The sequence below is a fragment of the Thunnus albacares genome, chromosome 12 (assembly GCF_914725855.1).
Source record: "Thunnus albacares chromosome 12, fThuAlb1.1, whole genome shotgun sequence".
NCBI classification, from domain to species: Eukaryota; Metazoa; Chordata; class Actinopteri; order Scombriformes; family Scombridae; genus Thunnus; species Thunnus albacares.
The window spans coordinates 18,823,034-18,847,084 of NC_058117.1; the positions used below are offsets into that span (position 1 = coordinate 18,823,034).

At 39.0% G+C, this 24,051-nt stretch overlaps 2 protein-coding genes, 1 long non-coding RNA gene and 1 pseudogene across 3 annotated transcripts; all 4 read left to right on the forward strand.

Annotated features, from left to right (window-relative positions):
* The first annotated feature begins 6,760 nt into the window (after nucleotides 1-6,760).
* On the forward strand, nucleotides 6,761-9,243 carry LOC122994523 (aquaporin-1-like). The gene is made up of 4 exons (XM_044369254.1): nucleotides 6,761-7,197; nucleotides 7,906-8,067; nucleotides 8,312-8,392; nucleotides 8,688-9,243. Exons 1-4 carry the CDS (start codon nucleotides 6,835-6,837, stop codon nucleotides 8,865-8,867), a joined length of 786 nt encoding a protein of 261 aa, XP_044225189.1. The 5' UTR covers nucleotides 6,761-6,834; the 3' UTR covers nucleotides 8,868-9,243.
* Nucleotides 9,244-13,687: 4,444 nt separating this feature from the next.
* Nucleotides 13,688-14,312, forward strand: LOC122994230. The gene is made up of 2 exons (XR_006406534.1): nucleotides 13,688-14,044; nucleotides 14,149-14,312. It is a non-coding gene; the product is annotated as an uncharacterized LOC122994230 (long non-coding RNA).
* Nucleotides 14,313-16,963: 2,651 nt separating this feature from the next.
* On the forward strand, nucleotides 16,964-18,724 carry LOC122994611 (aquaporin-1-like). The gene is made up of 4 exons (XM_044369378.1): nucleotides 16,964-17,471; nucleotides 17,975-18,133; nucleotides 18,299-18,379; nucleotides 18,471-18,724. The coding sequence occupies exons 1-4, from the start codon at nucleotides 17,109-17,111 to the stop codon at nucleotides 18,663-18,665; spliced, it is 798 nt and encodes a 265-aa protein (XP_044225313.1). The 5' UTR covers nucleotides 16,964-17,108; the 3' UTR covers nucleotides 18,666-18,724.
* On the forward strand, nucleotides 18,683-20,660 carry LOC122993397 (annotated as a pseudogene).
* Nucleotides 20,661-24,051: the final 3,391 nt, after the last annotated feature.

Here is a 24,051-nt window from a genome sequence, read left to right on the forward strand (position 1 = left end):
CCTTGTCATTGTGAGGTCATTGTGGAGAATGACTTCTCCTTGTCCCGGCAATCTCTTCACAATCAAAACATCTGTTTGGGAACAAATTTATCAACCTTGTTCTGACGTATGTTTTTTTTTTACTTCAGAGAAAATATTACAACATCATATTTGTTTTACTGTTATATCTCATGAACAAACTGTAATTCAATAAGTTTGAGCAATTAGTAAAATGAGTTCCTAACTGTCACAGGCAGTTTCATGGGTCACTGAATTTCTGTACGGTTCCTGCTCCTCAACCTTTAACCTTTCAGTTTGTTTGTTCAACCGCAAATCCGCAGTATTCCCGTCAAACACTCAACAAGCATGTGCATGGTTTGATTCCATCTTCGCCCTTTTCAGTACATTGTACCACTTTGAATTGCTTTGGGAAAAACAATATGGCAAGAAACGAAAGGGAGATTGACATCTGTTTAAGGAAACTGAGCCAAACCATGATGACTCTATAGTATAGTCAAACTTCTACAAAATTGTTTCGAAGTTTACTCTAATCTGACAGTTGTAACTATGACCAATGACGTTAAAGGGGAAGTATCATGCACGTTTCCAAGTCTGTATTTATATTCTAGTATATCTCTGCATGATTTGCTGTTGGAAAACCTCACAGTCTTTTACTGGCCCTTTATGCAGACCCTCAGTTCGGCCTCTGTCTGAAACAGGCCGTTTTAGCTCTTGCCTCTTTAAGGCCCCCCTCCTGATGAGCCCACTCTGTTCTGATTGGTTAGCTCCAAGAAGCTGCCCCTTAGCAGACGTCCATACATGTTTGAGCACAAATCTGATCCGAAATATGCGAGTGGGAAACGTGAACAGCCCATGGAACAACATTAACTACAAAGGCTATAGAACAGATGGCAGTCTGTGGGCATACGTAAAAGATCTGACATCATCCCGAGGAGGAAGTAGAGGTAACATTGCAAACAAAGCATACAGAGCAGGTTGAACTGGGCTTTTGATTTGCAGGGAGCATTTTTAAATATGTTCACCTCATGTTTTGGACCTTTAACCATGTTTAACATCCATCCAACATCATAACAGCATATAAATAACAGAAAACCACAAGAAGCATGATGTGTCTCATTTAAACCCATCTAATACTTGGACTGGATTTTCCCAAATTTCAGCTCATCCATCATGTACTGCTTTCAATTACTGCTGGGCAGAGAACTCCTTCCTTCTATTCTCTGTCTTCTTTTTGCCATTATTTTGGCATTTTAGCACCTCTTCTTAAAAAACTACTTTTTTCCATGTTTTCACTTCCTTTTTTAACGCAAAAATATATTTATCATTGTAAAAATGAATGAATGAATAAATAAAGCTAATAAGACAGCAAATTAACTGGTGCACTCTTGCATAAAGTATTAAAAAAGAAGGAACCTCAATACTCTCATATCCACCCAACACTAAATTCCAGCTGTTATCAGCTGGCTGCAGATTTAAATGTCGTGTTATTAAAGTAAACCGAAAACGAAGAATTTCCTTTTTGAATAAGAAACAGTTCCACTTGAGTACACTTCACCTTTCTGAAAACATGTGTTTCTTCTTAAGTCATAGGGACCTCACCATGCAGTTCTTTACTACTTTCTACAGACTTTTATTACAGTTTCTACAATTATTTATGGCTGTATGAACGAGCTGCACGCATGTATGGATTATCACGCTGTAAGAGTGTTAACCTCTGTCTATACTATGTATCACCTTTGACCCTAAATACCAAAGCAACTCATGTGATTTTCAAGCGTACCATGACCTTGACCTCCCCTTGACGTTTACTTTCCGCTGTTATATCAGTCACTTCCATTAGCTCAAAATTTTTATGGTTTTCAGAACATCTATTTCAACTCTTACGTAAATCACTCACACAGAACTTCTCACTCTGTTTACACTTTGTGTATTTTTAAGCATTCCTTGCATTCCTCTGCTAGTGATCTGAGCACCTCACAAATTCAGTCTGATGTCACATCCCTCCACGGACTACAGCTAAGGTATGTTTTGGAGAAGATATAAGCAGAGGCAAAGGTAGAGTGGTCTGAAAGTCTGATAAGATGCAGAGATATCTGTAACTGTTGTGCAAAGTTTACAATAGGTTTTGTGTTTTCTTTAATGTCAAATGATAGGCAAGAAATATTAATTTCTATTTTATTTTCATAATTCAAGTGGTTTCAGTTGACTTCAAATTGAGGTAAATAGAAAAAATTATGTAAGTATTAAAAAAGAGTTGGGATACAGATACAATATATATGTATAAGTACAGATTATCGTACCTGTACATATTTTTTTAAATGCTGAGAGGAGAACAGTAGAGTTCCTTCCTCAGAGGAAATATGGTTTGTGTTTTAGCGCGTTTGGAGCATATGAGTCATCTTGATATCCATGCATTTACATTTTCCAGAGGAAAAGCTATGGCTTATCACAGGTTTACACATACAAAACTTTAAATTTAAGTCTTCATAACCTAGTTGGTAATGCTTTCCCTAGTCCTCCTAAGCAGCAGTATAAACATTTCATAATTTGTTTATAACACACTATGATGTATAAGTCTATATTTAATATATAATATTTTAAGTGTTTATTAATGTACTGTACTTGTCAATGATTACGATCTCTTCTATGTTGACATATCTTATAACATATACCTATGTTGACATGTTAGTACAACTATGATTACTATACTGTCATTCATTATCTGTTTATACAACAGCTTCTGGGTGTTGCATTTTAGTTGTTGACAAATATATTACTTTATAAACCATTTATTAAATGTTTATATATTACTTGCTAATTATTATTAATTATTAATTATGTACCACAATGCTGATTACTAAATGCTGTTTTATGACAAAAATACACTAAACTTGCAACCCATATTAGTGCTTTCCCTTCACAGATGTGAGATGTTATAGAGAATGTGCATAACAGTATAACTGTGGGTTACATATCATGTGCAACATTGTGAAAGCCCACTTCTTATATGTATTTTTGACATTTTCAATTGAAATCCTACCCTTGTTCTCTCACATTGTTGTCATGACTTTGGATGCTGAATGTTGACAACATGTCCCTGTTTTCAGATATGTCACTTTGTAAATCACGGGTAGATTCATTTTGTTCTTTCTACTCTCATACTGGAGAAGCCTGACATAGTAGAGGTACGTATACATATAAAGGGTTTATAAGATGTGACTAATGAGATGTGACAAATGACAATGAATTAATCATTTATTAGTTATTTTATCAGTCATCAAGTTTGCTCTTTGAAAAGTTAGTAAATCATTAAGTTGCAAAGCTGTCAGTACATCTATGCAGGGAGCACATTGCTTTTAAAGGGACTAAAAGGAGCTGATTTGATTGACAGTAAGAGATGCCAACACTAACAAAATGGCTGCGAATTTCCTTCAATTTTCAGCTGTGCTGCTTGTCCATTTTGTGCCTCTGGCCATGACCATACTAAACTTTCACCTCTGCTGCATGCACACAATTTATATAGTGTTTCCTGTATATCCTTATTTCTCAACATAGTCCTCAGGCCACACCTGTCCTAGAACTTTCGGCTCCAGTGCTGCTCTTGCAGATCATAAACAGTTAAGAAGTCATGAATATGTGCAGCAGATAATTGCATCAGATAAGAGCATGAACAAAATGTGTGGGACAGGTGCAGCTTGAAAACCTACTTGAGAAATTGTTCCTTATCCAATCACACTCTTTTTAGTTCAGGATTTCCCTTCTTCCAGTTTGAGTGTAACTGCAAGTAACAGAGTTAGTGGTGCAAACAACTTAACTGGATTATTTTAATTAAGAACAAAGCAAGAGTAATCATAACCAAATAGCAAACCCGGATTATTTGTCAGGTTTTTATTTTATTATTTTTATTTTATTCTGGCATTAATGCACCTTAATCTGATTTCTCACAGTCTTTTGATCCTGAACATAGGTGAAACCGTGATATTGAAGCAGTATTTCTTTGATACTGTACTTTGCTTATTCTCTTGGGAGCGGAGAATTATAATTAGGTGCCAAAAATAAAGTTCCATTTTGTTTTGCCTATTTTGTAGCGCTCGTAAAATGCTTCCTGTTGGCTACCACACGTCCTTCCGTACATTAACTCAATTATCAAACAAATCAGGTAAACACAGGTCAATGGGGATCTTGGGCAACTGAAAACTGTGTTAGGGGGAAAACTAATACCTAAAGACTTTATTTAAAGAAACCACATGTGCTTTTCATCAAGCTTCAGCTGTACATCGTTAGCTTCATCTGCAATTCATGTTCAGTTGTCAACTTGCTGATGTTGTCAGTTACTTTACAGATTAAGATTTAATATACAAAACATGCAATGACTTCATAAAATATGATGCATTATTACAGATTAAACTGCCCAACAGCTTTTGATACTTTGAATCAGCTACAATAAACATTTATGTATTAACAATGGATCAAATGACTACATGTGTGAAAGGGGTTGATCTTAATGATGAACCAATATAAAATTATCACTGTAATGTCCCTGAGCTCAGCATTTCTGCCTCTTTTAGCTCATGTAGCTCGTTTTGGTTTCACCACCTGCAGCTTTATTAGTTTGGTTGACTTGCATATTGGACTTAATTGTCTCTAAATTCATATTTATGTCACTCCTTATCTGCTCTGTGTGTAAATAAGCAACCGTTTGATAACAAGTTTGCCAAGTCAGTTGCATTAAGTGATCATTATGACTGTCAGTGTTGTGTTTACAGCCTAATGTGCTGCCCCCAAATGGCCAAAAGATACCTCAGTTTCCTGCAGTATAACTTACATATGTTCAAATCAAATAGCATTTTGTATAGGACCACAGAGGATATGTCATCATTCCTTGCTCACCAGCGGTCCTTATCTGCATCCTGTTCCTGGGCAGCAAAGCACACTACAGGAAGTGTGTCCCTGTCAAAAATTTAATGTGATATGATGTGAAAGTCAAAATATCCTTTAGTGTAAAGAATAAACTGTCTGCTGTAATGTCTGCTGTAAACCATATAACGACTGTGAGCTCATATTCAGTTATTGAGCAAGTGGAAGTGACAACAGCAGCAACAACGTCTGGAGACTGAATTAAAAAGGAATCCTGTTGAAATAAGAAAAGCATGACACATGCCTGTTACCACTACTCAGCAGAGTGACACACACATGTCACAGCACTGAACTAAGCAGCTTTCCGGTAACATACTAGATTTCCTTTTTAACAGCATTAGCACTTTCAAGCATTAGTCATTTTGATTTACGTGTTTTGTTTCTTCACTGGGCCCTGTCACTCTGTCCCCTTCACTCTCACCATCAGGAATGTGCCTAATATGACCCACTGCGCTTGTAAGAGTACAAGCTGGAACAGTTAATAATTGAAAGGTCATAAATTTGTTTAAGGACAGAACACTTTCCCTTCACCTGCCTTTGATGCTGCTTAAAAATAGACAGTCTGTTACTTAAGTTGCACGTACAGAAACAGTCACAATTATATTCATTATATATAAACTACATCCCACAGGCTAAATCAGCTTTTTTGCTAAAATGTTTGGTGTTATTCATACCAGATGAAATCATGTGTGGTTTTGTGATTGATTTGATTTGAATCAGACACTTGAATATCTTCAGAAATAAAAACAAAAGACTCGTCACACACACACAAAAAAAAACACATATACACACACACATGCACAGCAGCAGCAAAGTCAATTCCATGACATATGTTGCAGTGGTCCGACTGCTGTTTGTTATCATGCCCCTTTGAGTGGGGGGCCAGGTGCAACAGGCAGCTCATTTCTCAGAGTTGATGTTTTACCCTGCTCCAGCTTTTTTTTTCTCTAAAATACATGTAATAATTATTTAGCAAGCATCCTTCCAGTTAATGTGTTATTGTTGCTCTGTTTACACAAGTCCATCTTGTAAATGTGTCCTCTCACAAACTAAATTGTCACTACATATTGAAAAAACCTAGAAACATGCTACATATTAGTAAATGTTGCAGTTTTGTTGTGTAGTTGTGCACATATGTTTGTTTAAGAAGCTACACATAACAATTTCTATTTTGTGATAATAAAAAGAGGCTATCTTTAATGTCTACAATAAATGTATTAGCTTTTTTATTCTATCAATATCTTCTATTTGTCTAAAAGGGTGTCTCCAATCTTGCATGGAGATGTCATTTGGGTGGTCTTTTTGTGCCAGGAAGGGTGAGACCTGAAATGACTATTAGGGAGTAGCCTGGCCTCTCTCTAGTGCTCCCTTATGTGCTGTCAGTGATCCATGGTATGATTAAGTCTACAGGAGTGCAATTATGAAAAGTTGTACATTTTTACTGCTGAAGTACAAACGTGAATCGGACTAATTATAGTTAAACTGGACATAATTTACCTGCAAAAAATTTAAGCAAAAATGTTTTCTAAAATGTTTTTCTAAAACAACCTCTGCAGTAACCTTGTAAATACCTGGATGAATAGAAAATGTATCTATGGTTACAACTATTTCTAGGGCCCAATTCTATTACTCACAAAAGTCCAAAGACCAAAAAGTGGTGCACTGGGAGGTACTGGGAGAGGGGCCGGAGGACAGAGAGAGAAGGAGGGAGGGAGTGAGAGCAGAGGGAGGGAGGGAAGTGAGAGACCAGTCTTTGGGATTTCTCATTAATTCAGTGTGGCCCTCTCTTTTAGTTTTTTTAAAGCCCGCCCACTGACCATTATCAGCCTCAGCCTTATATATGCAGCGTGTTGCAGTTGTTTGTGAGTACACACACTTTACAGAGGACCAGCTCAAACCTGCAGCCACACAGCCACCATGAGAGAGTTCAAAAGCAAGGAATTCTGGAGGGCCGTTCTGGCCGAACTGGTTGGCATGACCCTTTTCATTTTCCTCAGCATCTCCACAGCAATTGGAAACACAAATAATACCAAGCCAGACCAGGAGGTGAAGGTGTCACTGGGCTTTGGACTGTCCATCGCCACACTGGCCCAGAGTTTGGGCCACATCAGTGGAGCCCACCTGAATCCTGCTGTTACCCTTGGGATGCTTGCCAGCTGCCAGATCAGCGTGTTTAGGGCAGTCATGTATATTGTGGCCCAGATGCTGGGCTCAGCTCTGGCCAGTGGCATTGTGTATGGAACACGACCAAGTACCCTTGACGTACTGGGGCTCAATACTGTAAGTAAAAAAGTTCATATCGCCGTTGTTGGTAGAATATATGAAAACATGTCACTTAAAAGTGTAGAGTTTTTACCATTGTGCAATGCTAAGAAATGTGATCCACTGCAGTGTGATAAAGGTGTATGTATCAAAAGTGTGAGTATTAACTGTTTAAACAAGTGAAAAATGAGAAATTGGTAAAGATGCAAGCGTTGAATTGGCACTGTTTGTTTTGTGCTTTGGACATTCTGTCATTGCTTATTATTGGATAGTGATGACACATGATTAAAGCACACCATACCACAGCTGCTGAAAGAATTTACAGATAAAAACATGCAATGTCAAGTCTTTCCTCAGCTGTTTTGGAAGATATCGGCTTTTGTATACAAGAGTTTTAGGGTCTTCTCCTAAGAAACTTCACTTTAAATTCAGCCTGCAATTTGTAATTAGGAACATCAGCTGTCTTGACTGGTGGGGCATGATATCTGTGCTGCTCCATACAGTTTACCCCAGCTAAATAACACTGAATGACAATGATCAGGTTTTGCAAAAATGAAAAATGAATAAGCAATGTGCCACTTCAGAGTCTCTGCCAAATCGCTGTTGGACTTCCAGGGTGATGCCAGCAGCTGCTAAATGGGAAGTGGTCGTGATGAGAAACTATCCATCTAACTGACACAGACTGACAAACTGTTGTTGTTTTGGATTCCTCCCTAATTCTTGCAGCTCAACGGTGTCACTCCCAGCCAAGGCGTGGGCATAGAGCTCCTGGCAACCTTCCAGCTGGTGCTGTGTGTTATTGCAGTCACTGATAAAAGGCGGCGTGATGTCACTGGCTCAGCACCCTTAGCCATTGGCCTCTCAGTGTGCCTGGGACACTTGGCAGCAGTAAGTTGCACCTTACAACCATCCTCAAGGCTGTATGTTTATCTAGGATTAGACACAGTACATTTAAGCGACATAAACCAGAGCAGCAGACATGATTTCATGCATTTGCATTGTTTTCACTCAAACTCCTCACCCCTGCCAGCCTCTATTATATATATACATGTATATATATATGTATATATATACCACCAGACCATGTAGCTGAAGATATCCTCTCATGTTGTCTCTTTGTTGTTGATTACAGATCAGCTACACAGGCTGCGGCATCAATCCCGCTCGCTCATTTGGTCCGGCTTTGATCCTGAATAATTTCACAAACCACTGGGTAAGTCAGAGAGGGAAGCTCATAAGCACTTCACGCATGCCTCACATTTTTCTGGATGCATATTACATGTCAACCTTAAATAATTCAATAACTCAATAACAGGCAGATGATTCAATCACATGAGAATCCTCCTTCACAAGTTAATCAGTAATAGATTCATATTGTTTTACAATAAGCCCGGCTGAGATATTGATAAAAGAAAACCTTTTGAACTGGGCTGGAATCTTTCTGTTATTCCTGTTAATCCTTTGTGAGATAACGATGGTTTGAGATTGATCCAAGTAATCCATTGCAGGTGTACTGGGTGGGGCCAATGTGTGGTGGCGTGGCGGCAGCTCTCATGTATGATTTCCTGCTGTCACCCAAATTTGACAACTTCCCCGAGCGTATGAAGGTTCTGGTCAGCGGCCCGGTGGGCGACTACGACGTGAATGGAGGCAACGACAATACAACTGTGGAGATGACGTCAAAGTAGTGCGGTGCAATCACAACCACTTAGTGTCATTGTACATGTCTATACTCTTGTAAAAAGCCTCTTCTTTTTCTTCTATTTTGAAATACCAATGAGGATTATGGTAACGGGTCAGTTAGTGTCTCTTTCTAACTCACTCCTGGTTTGACCCCACTCACTGCCACTAAAGCATAAAAGTCAAGGTTGGGAGAATCTTGACAGAGCAGTGTGTTGAAATTATTCCCCATATCAGTATTCTATGTTGAGCCATTTTTTGTATACATATTTCTATGTGCCTGTATCACTTTTTATCTCTGATGAATAATGTATTGTATGTACACTCTTGAAAGGTCTGTCACTTTTTTTTAAGTAAATAAAACACTTGTTGTTACACTTCCTACTCATGCTTTCTTGTTATATATTGTAGATGATAGTAAATATTTAGTATCTTTTATTATAGATTTTCTTTTCTATGGTCATGAACACTGAAAAAACATATTGAATGAGCATTATCTTGTTAAAAACAGAAAATATTGTGTGTTTTCAAGAATATTTTCAGATGAAAACATACAGATTGATGGCCAGATCAACCTTTTAGGCGGCCCCAAGGCCCCTCTTGAACACCCCCAACACACACACCCCCTACCCCCCTTCCCTCTGTGCATTGTGTGTTTACCGCAAATCCCAGTTCCCATCAATTACAGCAGACCATGCATGGCCCCAGGTTTTCTGCTTCAGTTAGTTTGTCATAATTTGCTTAAAAACAACTTAATTTATGAATATTTGCAAATTGAACACACTATAAACTAAAATAATTAAGTATAATGCAGTAGCCACATTGGTCGATGTTGTACTTTAGGGATGCAACTTACCTAACGAATTTAAAAGTTTTTAGTTTTTACAGAAAAACAATTGACCTGCATTGACCTGAAGTGTTTGGAGCCCCTGGGTATCTGAGGCCCTGGGGCAATTGTGCACTTTTCCCAGTTGGTTATCAAGACATGACTTTATCTGATAACAAAGAAGTGTACAGAGGTCAGAATTGCTGAAAACTTGGGCCAAAATCCATTTCATTTTATCATTTATTGGCTGACATGTCAGCTTTTGTCTCCCTCAATGCTATTCACAACGAGTTTAAGTTCAGGTCGTTCTCGGCACCTGGTGTATGAGTTGCTGAGACACATACAATGCAATCACAAAGTTGGCTGTGTGACTCTGGCAAACTTTGTTGCATGTCATCCCCCCTACCCCCACTCCCTCACTGCCCCCTCTCTATCCCCAAAAAAACTCTTTAAAATGGCTGTCTTCTGTCACAACTGGCTTGACCAGGCCAGAAACAAACAAGGGAGATCAAACAGTAGCAGTTACAAAAAGAACTTATTAAGGACAAATTAACAAAACAACAAGTTATAAGTAGTTGTTGTATTGTAAGGAGTTATGGGTGGTGAAAGCTATAAAGGGAGATGGCTGTTCAAATGATGTATGACACATTAACAAGGAAGGAAACCACTAAACTAGAAAACTAAGCACAGATGACTTAAAGCCAAAGGTCTTGCAGTGAGAGGAACATCTATGAAGGCAGTGCATACACTGAAGACATAACAGCACACATCAACGGCTGGTTACTAGTAGACAGAAAAATCCATAATCCACATGTAAACAAAAAGGTGACCCACTAAAAAATGAAAACAGAGAACTGGAACATGGTATCACTCCCAAATTGACTGACAGGTTTTTAGATATGATTGAGAGGATTAGACAAGAGCTAAATCTGTATTCTTAAAGCAACAACAAGGAGTTTCTAACTGGTTATGAAACAGTCTAAATTGAATACTTCTATATGGCCTACATAAGCAAACAAGATCATCACCGAGAAGATTGGCTGTTTCTATGTATTTATTCTAAATGGTTGCCAATTAGAGTCCCCACGAAATCAGATGAACGTAGACCAGAAGAGCCTATGTTTACATTACATGTAGCATTGTAGCATGAGGGAGTACAAACCTTTGTTTGACAATGTTAAAGTAAAGCTAGACTTGCTGTCAGCTTCCCGACTCATTTTAAAAAAGATGAGAGAAAAAGAGAGAGAGCGCGTGTGAGAGAGCAGCGGTGGTCGAGGGAGCTAGAGAGTGAATGAAGAAAGGAAACGGCGGTAGCAAGAACAAAGCAGTGAATCAGAGAATGTGAATCAGTGCACACGCTAGCCAGATCAAGATCTGTAAAACACAAGGCAGTGGTGCTCATGGGTAATGTGGTGCTCTATGTGAAAAGTGCCTTGAGATGACTTCTGTTGTGATATGGCGCTATATAAATAAAGATTGATTGATTGATTGATAATGCAGGCTTCACTCTAGGAAACACTACCGCTTTTGTCCACAGGGGCACAAAATGAAAGTTCCTTGTAGTAACTTTAACTTTGACTGATGTTGTCAAAGGTTGATTAAATCAGTGTGTTGTCAAAGGTTGATGAAATCACTAGTATGGCCCTGTACTATATCACAGCCCTATACTTTCAGTTATGATTAGCTTAAGAAACATGAATGCTGAACATTTTTTATCTTTTATCTGTAAGTTCTTCAGTTGTGTTTGTGAATATACTTGATGTGGGCCCGGACAGAATAAAGTCTAACTGGTATCTTCCTCATCAACTTCAGGGTCCAGGTCAATGCAACAACTGAATATGGTGACTATTTAAGTTGTGTGAGAAGAGACAAAAAACATGGTCAACCCAGTGACGCCATGATTGAATTAATTTGTAGTGTAGAATTTCATCTTGAATTGTTTCCCGTAAAATACATCTAAAAAATTTGTTGTTGCACAATATTCTTTCCTTCAAATGTTTTGTGTTTTCTTTGTACTTCCCAGCTGTTGTTACTCATTGTTGGGTATGGTGAAGAATTTAATGGCAGGTTGCCAGATTGGTGAGTTTCCCCTCCAGGAGTTAAGAAACAACGCACATAGAGAAGATTTCTCTGACTCATCTTTCCTCCATTTCTCCACCATAAGTTGGTCTTTTTATGGCAGCCTGCCAGTGGAGGACATAGAAAGATCGAAAAGCTTTTTGGCTTTGAACCTGCAGCTTGTTAGTCATCCTTTGACAGAGTACGCGGGCACAAAGCTTCCGTTCTGTTCTCCACACAGGAGCAAAGTGTACTCCCCAGTGAAATTTGGGAATTGGTGCTCAGTGGTATGCATACTCCCGATGGAGCAGGGGCAGAGATGAAAAAGGGGCATCTCCACCACATGCAGGTTATTGTTTGCATATAGAGTTCAGGTTCATTTTTGCTGAGATTGCTTGAGCTACTCAAAGGAACAGAGGGGGAGCCAACCAGAGGAGAATTTGTAGGGCACTTGGGCTTGACAGAGCTGCACTTAGGTTACTAATACAACATTATGGCTAAAAGGATGGTTGATGAAGTGTCCCTTTAAGGCACAGACACATACTGATTGAATAGAGGTTTTGGAATTCAGAGCAAAAGGCCAGGGGCAGTTGGCCATTGAGCACTTCACAAAAACACCTTTTGGATGCGTGCTCTGGAACAGCTATTGGAGTTAGCTGAGCCGAGTGACTAGTTCCCCACTACGGTGTGCTGAGTCTTATGCCAGCAGGTCACGCACTGGTTCCAATGGGGTTCCTACACACCACATATACATTGGTTCAAGTGGCTTTGATTTGAACCATTAAAGGGGACATATCATGTTTTTTGTGATTTTCTGTTATTTCTATGATAATGATGTCGGATTTTCCAAAACCTGAGGTGAGCGTATGTAAAAATGGTCCCTGAAAGTCAAATGCTCAGACTACAGCTGCTCTGAACACTACAAGCAGGCGTTATTTGGATAAATTGACCACATATTGGGAATCTACATGGTTACTTTCTTGCCTGAAAAAATATTAAATCTTAATAAAGTGACATATTAACATTCTTAGAATGAAAATTACAACAGTCTGGCTCAAAATCTCTGTCATGATACCATCACCCTTGGATATCTTCGTCAGACTACAAGGCATACTGGGTAATGTAGGCCCAGCAAGGGCCCTCCTCTCTATGTCAAAACAGTGACAGAAAGTTGAAACTGAAAACCAGTGACACTGGGAAAAAAACAACAGCGTAAAAAAAAAAACTGAAAAAACAAATACATGAAGAATAAATCTGAAGATTGACTTTGAAAAACACATCATAATGCAAAAAAAATAAATAAAATAAGATAATAAGATTGTAATTGTTTTTAATGGCTGTGTTTTATTTTTTAGTGCCAATACAATTTTTTTTTTAAAAGTGTTTCCTTTTTCAGTTCAGGTTTTGTTTTCAATGCCATAATTTAACTTCTAGCCCCGCATCAATATCCAATCAATTCTTAAAAATACAGCATTTGTTGTAGCTGTATGGATGAAATCTATTAATCTTTGCTTACGGGGTGTTGATATTGTCCTTTACAAAGTCAGATGATGTCATTGTGGGAGGTGACAGACCATGAAAGTTTCTATGAAAAACATGATGGGAGATATGTGATGGGGTGTTAAAATGTGATTAAGAGTCTTATTTAAGGAAAACCAACAAAGCTCAGTACACTAGGAGTCTTTTCCCCAACAAACTGGATGGACAACTGCACCTCGGACTCTAACCTCTGGACTCAACTCGCTTTGGATTTGGACTTTGGATAAACTGCTTGAAATGAACAACCAAATCCAACCTGGATTGACTGAAAAGATACTCATTAATTACCGTTGAAACTCTTCTGTAATCATTTTTTGGTGTTTTTCCATGGTTACACTTGATGTTTATTCACGATATCATGAGTTTATGTTTTTACTTATTATAAGCAACCGGGAGGGAAAAACTTTGAAGTTGTAAGTACCATTTTACCATTTAACCTACCTATTGCCACCTCCCCAGTGGCTCTCTCCCTCTCTCTCCCTATGTGTGTGATTGTGTGAGTGGAGTCAGGTGTGCTGGAGTCAGAGCAGAGCCCGAACAGCTGAGACCCATTCTATAATCAAGACCTTTACTTATACTCAGCCCCGCCAGATCCATACTGCCAGATTGTCGGCTCTGTCCAGTCATTTGACGTTTCAAGCCATTTCTCCTGCATTTATCTTGCTGTTGCCTGTTTTCCTGGTCTAACCCTGTCTCCTATTCCTCACAGTCCCATCTGATCTGGCTCCTGTCCCTGTCTCCTGTTCCCCGCAGTTCCGTCTGGTCTGTCTCCGGTCCTGTCTACTCTTCCTCTGTCTCCTGTTCTTGTCTCGTCAGCCCTACTTCCCCACCTTAGACCCTTGTTCTACTCTGCTCCCCCCCCCCAGGGATTCCGCTCCAGACCTGGTCCCCTTGCCCCAGCTTGCCTCAGCCCCAGGTTCCCAGCTACCATCGTCAGCTCCAGCTCCAGGTTCCCTGCTACCAGTCCAAACTTCCTCAGGCCAACATTCCCTTTTCCTCATCTTAAAATAAATGCCTTGTTCCTACCATATCCCTGTCTCCTCGCCTGTTTCTGCATTTGCGTTCTTCTGCTCTGCCCCCACGTAACACCAGCACACATATTGATTATATACTTGTTTCCATTTCTGCTTGATTAAATTCTCTGTGTTCATCCTTTTATCTGAGTTATGTTGAAGTCCAACCTTCATGACAGACCACAATAATAAATCTTCTCTGGGGTTCTAAAGAACACCTGCATCTTGATGTTATTTATACTTCTGGCAAATGAGGGGCTAGATCTGGGGGACTGTTGTGTCTTATTTTGTTGTGTCTTTATTCATCAGAAAGGCAGGAGGTGTGAACATCATTGTAAGTGTAGGGAGCACATGTGACCTTTCTAGATAAGGTTTGCCCACTGGCACAGAATCCAAACAGGTTTTGGTGGGTTTTAATCCTGTCCTTGACCTGGAATGATGTTGGTAGATTGAAATTCATCCTTCTCTCTGGCCAATTGATTGGAAAAATTTAGTCAGCTTGATACATTCATACCACAGCTGTCTCAGCAACTGTAGTCATGCAGTTGTATTTTACTTTTTTGAACAGAGTTCTTTCCCAAATAGCTTTACTGTGATCCTTTAATACCTAAATACCAAGCATAAATGAAAATGGCCCTCAAATAAAAGATTCAGTCAGTATTATTGACAATGTGCTTAAAAGCTCAAATATTATCTGCATGTGATATTATTCGTCCATGTCAAATCTTTGGCCTAATTTCTATTTATTCTACTTTTTTTAGTACTATATATATATATGTATGTATATGTGTGTGTGTGTGTGTGTGTGTGTGTGTGTGTGTGGTAATTCACACACACCTCATTGTGATTTGTAAGCTACAAGTGTCTTTTGTCATCATATGATAGCCGCCGTAACATTATCTATCTATCTATCTATCTATCTATCTATCTATCTATCTATCTATCTATCTATCTATCTATCTATCTATCTATCTCCAAAAACCTAAACATGTGGAAATATCAGTTTATGTCTACAGCTTTAAAATATTTAGCCAATTTACATGAATGGAGCTCTGCTCAGCCTTTTTTATTATTATTTTGCAGCATTTAACATTTTGCGTTTTGCATTTCAGTAGCTAAATTAATTCACTATTCCTTCTTGCATAACAAAAATGATGTATGTTGAGGCTGCCCTTATCACTGCTGGCGTTGATAGTAGAGAAAGCCATTTCCTTCTTTATGGCTGCAACATGTCAGCATTATAATTTCCCAGGGCAGCACTATGAGAGATCCCCAAAAAAAATTCAGCCAAGGTGCTTTTGTAATTAGTTACTATAAAAAGGATATTTTCAATCAATCAAATCTTGGTTGACGAGACAAACGTACTTCTCCAACCAATCAACAAACTGTAGCAAGTTTGTCCATTACATTTAAATTTGAGTTTGCTGCTCTGCGGTGAGAGTTGGCATGCCCATAGAGAGGTTGCTCATAGGGTTGGAAAGCATAACCTTCGTCCTTCCCGTCAAGATTGTTTCTCCATTCTGCTGTCACATTTGCTTTATTATGTGCAGTTCGTTACACCTCTTCCATCCTGCTCCTCTGACGTAATCTTACATCCTTCCAGTTATGCTATCATCTCTACCTGAGCTGCAAATGCTATGTAGTCAGAATTGCACCATATTTATATTGTGTTTTTTATATGTTTGAAAACAGACTAAAATAAATCTCAGGCAGAAAATGGAAACAACTATGCAATTTGAGAATAGATAGAAGTCAACTGAATTAACTAAATCAATAAGTATTTGTTAAAATGTGCATCTAAAACTGCTTTTGTTTGATAATGAAAATGAGGTGATATTTTTCCTTGTGGATGGAGCCCAGTTCAAAGGTTATGCTTTGACAGGTTTCCCTTTCTTACTTCTGACAAGAAGACATGAAGCAGTGTGACCTTTTAACCTGTCAGTTCTTTCACACAAACCAGAGAATGGGAGGCTGGTTTCCTTGTCACAAAATTCAAAAGGGCCCATTTCCTTCACAGCTGCATATGACTGATGTTAACTTCAATGCAGCAAACCCTGCATGGCGCATCCTCAGAATAGAATAAACTGATTGAAAGATAGGGATGCCATTTACGGGACTTTTGGGGGGGGGGGAAGTCAGGAGCAGAGTGTTCTTCACACAACCCATGAATGTCCTTCACACATTTAATGTTTCATGTGCCTGTAATTACGACAAATTATTTTTTTAATAATACACTCCATAACATTAACATGCATTTCTTTTTCTGAATTCCTGGTTCATTTGGAGGAATATCCCATTTTCAGTTTTATGTTGCAACAATTATAAAAATACAAATTTACAGTTCTGTAAAATATGGATCAAATTATGCATGCAAGCTGCTGTTTGCTGCAAGTTTTATTCTGTTCTAATGCACTAAAACCTCCTTTTAAATCCAATAAAGCACTTAGATAAATTAATATATTCTTCATTTGAACTGCTTTTTCCAAATCACTCTGTTAACATCCACAACAGTTTGGTGTGATCATTAATGAGTTGTGAATTACAAAAAAAGCAGCACCGCCTTCTGTTAAACTGGAAAAGTACTGAACAGAACAGGAGAAATGGAGGTCATTCTAACTGGTGGAAAACGCATATCTCTCAGCTGTTTCTAATTAGGCCTGATTCTTTACAGCCACACACTTGATGAATGCTGGTGAATGTGACTCATGATGCTTTCAATTGGTTTGCTGGTGGAACCACGTTTCTGCCTGTTTCGCAGTCTTGGATAAACTCTGTGTTTTAGCATGACGCTGACATTATCTGACTAGCCAGAAATGTCAGAAATTAAAACGTGGGCATTTTGGAAGGCAGTTCTGGCTGAGTTGCTAGGAATGATCATCTTCATCTTCATCGGCCTCTCTGCTGCAATAGGGGATCCAAATGATTCCTACCCCGACCAGGAGATAAAAGTGGCATTTGCATTTGGCCTGGCCATTGCTACATTAGCCCAGTGCATAGGCCACATTAGTGGTGCCCACCTTAATCCTGCCATCACCCTGGGCCTCCTGACAAGCTGCCAGATGAGTGTCCTCAAAGCCTTTTTCTACATAATAGCTCAAGTTGTGGGAGCAGTGGCGGGCAGTGCCATTGTGTATGGCATAAGGCCAGAAACCACAGATTCACTGGGTGTTAACAAGGTAAGGAAGAATCTATGTCCTTCCAATTTTCCTGAGTAATGCTAATGAATGACATTTACTGCTCAGATTGAGTGACATTTGGGGAATTGCCTCCAGGCTGATCTAGTCTTCCTGTGAAAGTCTGACACCCATTGTCTAAAGTTGCGTGTTCTAATCTCTAAGACTTCCGCATTTGCTAACTGTTGGTGATAAGGTGTTTAATTAAATGTCAAATTCTAATTATCACTCCAGGTTTGTAGCTGTCATGCAACAAAAGCAGGAGGGCATTGGGTTTGGGATGAAAGCTTGTGCTGTCCTAGGCAGTAATTTAAGTACGAAGTCAATCAGGCAGCTAAATAGTTGAAGCATGGTCTGCCTGATGGGTTTTTTTTGGGGGGGGGGGGTTTGCAGCATGCTTGTTTCCATTTTCGGTTTTCTTTAGCAGCTGATGCAGGAGTTGCGGAAGTGTAGGCTTATTTTCCCCCTAATCATAATTAAGTGTTTTGTTTTCTTCATTATTGCAGCTTAGTGGAATCAGCCCAAGTCAAGGTTTTGGTGTAGAATTCCTGCTCACCCTCCAACTGGTCCTGTGTGTGATCGCAGTCACTGACAAAAGACGTGATATTGGTGGATTTGCACCTCTGGCAATCGGACTTTCGGTGGGGTTGGGACACCTTGCCGGGGTAAATATATTAAGACGTTTCTATATCCCTCCCCCTCCCTCATTAATTTAGTAGATGGTTTATCCATCCTGCTGTGGCCTGATAACAATGATCTGGCTGTACATCAAGCTTGCAAGATGTACAGCCAGAGAGGTAAGTGTTGTTTTCCTCTGATATGGTTTGCAGATCAGCTACACAGGATGCGGTATAAACCCAGCACGATCCTTTGGGCCTGCAATTATACAGAAGTCTTTTGATGATCATTGGGTACGTAATGCGGAAGTGCAAATCAGATTTGAAATTATTGGATTCATGAGTCATTCCTATTGAAATGTGTTCATCCTGTTTTGTTCTTCAGGTGTACTGGGCAGGACCACTGAGTGGTGGTATAGTGGCAGCTCTTCTGTATAACTACATACTGTCACCCAGAGATGAGCCCTTAAGTGATAAATCAAAAGTTCTGTTCAACTGCGGCTCAACACAGGAAACTGAAATTCGGGAGCCCCTTCTGGAGGATGTTAAAGATGGAGAATGGTCAAAGGAGCCAGTCTGAGTACAAATAGTTCCTGCATGATGTGTATTTATATCAAATAAAATAATTTTTCAAGATAAGGAGTTTGATTCTTTGCTCTCTTGATGCTTGACATCTTTTCCTGTTTCATCTCTTTTCTCCTCCCCTCTGAATACAAAGCCTTTCCACTATAAATACTGGTGCGCATAACATGTTGGTTTTAACACACCAGACACACTAAAAGCTGAGATGCCAGGAATTAAAAAGTGGGTGTTCTTCGAGGGTTGTGGCTGCAGAATTTTTCAGCCGTATCTCTTCCAGCTATCGTTGGAAAAGATGAGAGAGTTGTTCTGGTGGAGAAGGTCTCGCTGGCCCTTGTGCTGTTCACTGCCACACTGGCTCAGAGCTTGGGGCACATCAGTGGAGCACACCTGAACCCTGCAGTCACTCTGGGCAGGCTGGTCAGCTGCCAGATCAGTGTCCTCAGATGTGTGTGCTACATCCTGGCTCAGATGCTTGGGGCAGTTGCAGCTAGTGCTATTGTGAATGGATTTAGACCTGGTAAATCTCATGGTAAGGGATCATCCTTGTCTACTTTGACTTTCATCTTGACAGGACAATTATTGAGCTTTTAAAATATATAGAAAGAGGTTGACTTTATGTAGTGTAAACCACTGCATTCATTATCTTTTTGCTGTTAAAAGAGCTGTTATTCACTATCTTTTCCAACTAAATGTGACTGTGGGACAATGGTTTTTAATCAAATTCCTTGTCACTCTTCAGCCGGTTCCATGTGTGTCACTTACTAAAATAAGTTGTGTGGGAACGGACAAGGGTTTCATTTAAATAACAGATGTTGGAAAAAATGAAAGCACTATTCGACTCAAATAGCTCTGCAGTAAACAGCAATTTGGTTTTTCATGTTGGATTTTTGTTCAGTTTGCTGAGGTGTGCTGGCACATATCCTAAGTCAGTGTTAGTGTTTTCTTGAGACCACTATTTCTCCTTGCCAGCACAATTTTCCAGTGTTTGACAGGTGTTGCCATGATTCAAGACTTTTTCTTTCCCTTGCCTCGATACGTAATTTTGCACGGTGTGGCTGATATGCCAGCACGCCAGGAAGAAAGTACTTCAGAAAACAATTGCAAAGCAGCTACGCACGCAGAATACAAATTAGCTGCATGTGTCAACTTTTGATCACTGTTTTTGTAAGTGTGTTCATGGAAACATAAAACAAACTACAGAAGTACTAAGGGCTCACCGCCTAGATCCCCGGTGCCAAAACTGACTTATAATGTGGCCAAGAAAGTTTTTAAAATCCTTATGACGCATGCTAAACACAGGAAAACTGCATTAACAAGATGAACAATAAGCTTTCACCATGGGCAACTTATTTTTTAAAAACTTGATATATTTAAAAATGTATCATACTGGTCAATCAACAAATTTAAATGTCTCGACAAAAACATTGAGTTACTGTATTTTTTTTTTCCACTCTCAATATATATTTTCAAAACTGATGATGTAAGAATAGCCAGCACTATTGATTTGTAATTGATTTGTGCATAAGATAACTACATATTCCCAAACTACACATATGAACTATTCCACCCAATGAATATAATCTGTTCAATAAACACTATATGTGTTGTCATTTACAGATAGATTTGACCGGATGAGATATCAATCTTGCTTTCTCTCTTGGACCAGCTTTGATACGTAGTGACATGGAGGACCACTGGGTAATATAAGCTGACAGTTTGAAGCTTTGCCACTAAAATCCCTTTTTATCCATTTTACCATCTCACAGACAAATGTAGCTTATCTCTACTTTTACTCCAGGTTTACTGGCTGGGGCTGATGTGTGGTGGCAGAGTGGCAGCTCTTATTTATGATTTCCTTCCATATCCATAATCATACGACTTCAGCACACACAGGAGCATCCTGCTTAATGGTCCAGAGGATGAAAACGATGCATCTGAAATAAATGGAGAAGGCAACGGCAGCTCAGGGCCAAGTCAATGGCTTAAACACTGAACAAGATGCAACATTTTAACTCATCTGTTTGTCAGCACATTGGTAAACTGCATATCTGATATACAGATATGCTTTAAAATGGTTATGATTATATGTATTAGTTTTGCATCAAGTGTTTTTGTGGTAGTCTTTAAATCACATGTGTTTTTAACCAGTGATCTTATCTTTAAATATCCCTGTTTATCCCTCCATTTCAGTGTTTACATCTCCAACTGTTTTCTATATGGCAAAGTTCAGAGTAAGGTCTACATATCCTTGTTTACATTGAGGAGTTACCAGACTAACTCAATGTATATTTAGATCCGAATGACCTTGACAAGAATTGCTTTACAATGTATCAGCCACTGTATACACTATTATTCTTTTCAAGGTGTTTGGCGACAGTCCCAAAAATCTCTCTGTAGTAAAACAACACAAGGATGTGGATCAGGTAATTGCACATAAAGGAACTTTAAATTCTTCATAAGAAAACGCATGATTAGACAAGATGTGGATATCACAGAGATTTCCTGTTTGGCTGTGACACAAGAATGTCCTTTCTCCATCTACGCACATGGCCCCCTCACATCCCATTTTATGGCTTCTGTGTATTTGATGGTCCCCACACCCTGGGCTAATCATTGAATAACCATCAAATGACTTTAAACTCCACAACCGAACATTTCTCAACACAAACCCTGAAGTAGGAGGGCAATCCAGCCAAGGTTGTTTAAATAGATGCAAGTTATTGTTAGCTTACGATCCAATCAGGAGGCAGGATAAACGCTGTGGTTGGATGCACATCCGCTTTGAGAGCATTCCTATTATTCTGATCTGTGTGAGATGATCATTAACAAAATGTGTGTCCCAAATAATTCTACAACGCCCGGTAAGGACATAAAGGTGTGCATTTTGTTATATTGTCAAGTCCAAGTTCCACTTGTTGCCTAACAGCTAAGGAAGTGAAATCCATGATGGAAAATCACTGATATATAGGCTATCACAAATTCAGTGCAACATTAAGCATTCATGCAAGAGATAGATGGACTGTAATGCTGATGTTGACAGCTTGGAAAGTTTTCAGGGAAGAGCCCCATAATTATCTGTTGAACCTGAACAAATCAACATATTTCTTTATATTTAATTGCAATTGCAATCTGAATAAAAATATTTATGTACATTCACTATATATATCATCCTCTATGGCTTTCCTCCCTTCAAGGAGGAATATTGCTCTGCTCTGGTGTATGTTACCACAACTCTGTCAGTTTGGTTTCTCATAAAACTGCTAAAGTGCGCCTTGCTTTCAAATTTATCAATGAAGGATAGCTGTGCTGATGGGTTTATCTCACTTATATGACATGACACTTCTTCACATGATTTTTTATGGTAGAATCTCAGAGGCCAGTCATGTGACGGTAGACAATCTAAAATCTCCTTCCTTTGTGTGCTTAACCTCGGAGGTCAGAGCATTGTGTTTAGCCTCTTGTTTTGAAGTTTGTCCTCAACAACATGGACAATGCTCTTTTTGTTGTTCCTCAATCATTTTGTCTAAGAGTGTCATTCATCATATTATTTGGCTCTTGTGTTGAGCTTGATTATTCCATTACTTGGCATGGGAGAGCATCCAGTGGTCATGTCATTATATTTATCTAGACAAAACAAACAACTGGGAATGGAGGTCTAACCTGGTTTAAACTGATTTCAAAGAGTTAACCCAATTTTCATTATTTTCAGTCTATTTAACTTACATCCTGAATATTCTCATCAGATTCTGTGTTGGAAACCAGTTTCCCGTATTTTAATTCAAAATGAATAGAAATACATTAAGGAATAAGAAAATATTCTATGTTTTTCTTGTTGTCACAAAAGACCAAAACCAACAATGAATTGATCCTAAACTAACAAGTATTTTCTGTGAACTGATATCACTTGTTCCTCTGTGTCATAGACCTTTATTTCTATCCAAAAACTATTAAAAACAAATTAGCCACACTATTGCACAGGGTGACATGTTCCTTCATTACAATGAACATGGGTACCGTAAATACTCTCTAGCACAACAAATGTGTATTAATCCGCGACTGAAAACAGTACCCAACAAAAACACTTTAACTCCTGTTTGAGTAACGTTTGCCTAAAACTACAATGCCCAGCTGTTTTAGGAAGTTACTTTGTCTTTAAAGAAAAGTGGAACTATATATTTGTTTTTAAAGATAATATTTTCTGTTGGAACAAATGGGCTTGGTGCTGACTGACATGGTGGTGGGGAAGTTGAAAACAATTGAGACATGGACAAACAAATTGTTGGTCTTGGTCTTGTCATCAATTTGTTGTCTTAAAGAAACACCAGCCTTATCCTCTAAAGGGACATGCACCTGCTTCCTTTGTACCCGGCAGCAGCGAAACATCTCCAACTATCCGGCAGCTAGAAGACTGCTTCCCTTTAACCTTAACTTTAAACCCCACTAGTCCTCTTCACCCCATCTCCCTATACTGACTGATGCAGGGGCCCTTATCTGCAACCCGATAGTCACTCCCCACACTCACTCCCTTTCTGTTTTTCATCAGTTTTTGGCAATGGTTCAAAAAACGCTGTGTCAGAAGAGTGGGTTGTGGGGGTGGGGCATGGTTAGATATCTGGTAAACTGTGTGCAGTACTCTGCGTACCATAAACAAGATGTCAATCAAAACTGCAGGGTAAAACAGCTCTCACTTCCTTTTTTATGACCACTGCAATAATACAGATGCAATGACAGTGATTCCTCAGCTCTTTCCACGTGACACTACTGGCCTATATTTTCACAACTGCAGTGTTTTTCTCCAAACATCATCACAACACCTTTAGGTTCAGTTAGCCTTTGTAACTGTAGGGCTATAAACATTTGTCAGAGGGTGCAGAAGGTGAATAGTCATACTACCACAAACTACTTTAGAGGTCCTGACTTGTGAAACTGCTGGTAAATGCAGATCACAACAGATCAACAGTGAATGTAGACTGTCAAAGTTAAAACACAGTAGTTGTTCATATGTAAACTGAAAGGTCATCCCACCACCAAAATATGCAACATATTGGCATTCTCAAATTGATTAAAAGGTGTTTTAAAGCATAGACTAACACTTGGCAACAAACCAAATCCAGGTTATTAAAGTTTTCTGCTATAAAATGTACAATTGGACATTTAATGATTGACATCACAGTGTAATGCCCCACTGGTTCTAATGTGCTGTGTGACATTGTTGAACAGTAGATCGTATCAAAGAATTCAAGCCCTGCAGCTCAGCAGTTGCAATTTAAATTGTATGACAACAACACAATGAAATGTGCACTGGCAGACACAGACACACATGCAAATCAACACACATGAATACACTAATATGACTGTGGTGACCTCTATTAATCCTACTCATA

Excerpts from the sequence above, each read along its gene's own strand:
- LOC122994523 (XM_044369254.1), top strand. The coding sequence starts at position 6,835 with ATGAGAGAGTTCAAAAGCAAGGAATTCTGGAGGGCCGTTCTGGCCGAA. Across the intron at positions 7,198-7,905 it reads ACGTACTGGGGCTCAATACT|CTCAACGGTGTCACTCCCAG; the intron begins GTAAGTAAAAAA and ends TAATTCTTGCAG. Across the intron at positions 8,393-8,687 it reads ATAATTTCACAAACCACTGG|GTGTACTGGGTGGGGCCAAT; the intron begins GTAAGTCAGAGA and ends AATCCATTGCAG.
- LOC122994611 (XM_044369378.1), top strand. The coding sequence starts at position 17,109 with ATGTCAGAAATTAAAACGTGGGCATTTTGGAAGGCAGTTCTGGCTGAG. Across the intron at positions 18,134-18,298 it reads GGTTGGGACACCTTGCCGGG|ATCAGCTACACAGGATGCGG; the intron begins GTAAATATATTA and ends TATGGTTTGCAG. Across the intron at positions 18,380-18,470 it reads AGTCTTTTGATGATCATTGG|GTGTACTGGGCAGGACCACT; the intron begins GTACGTAATGCG and ends TTTGTTCTTCAG.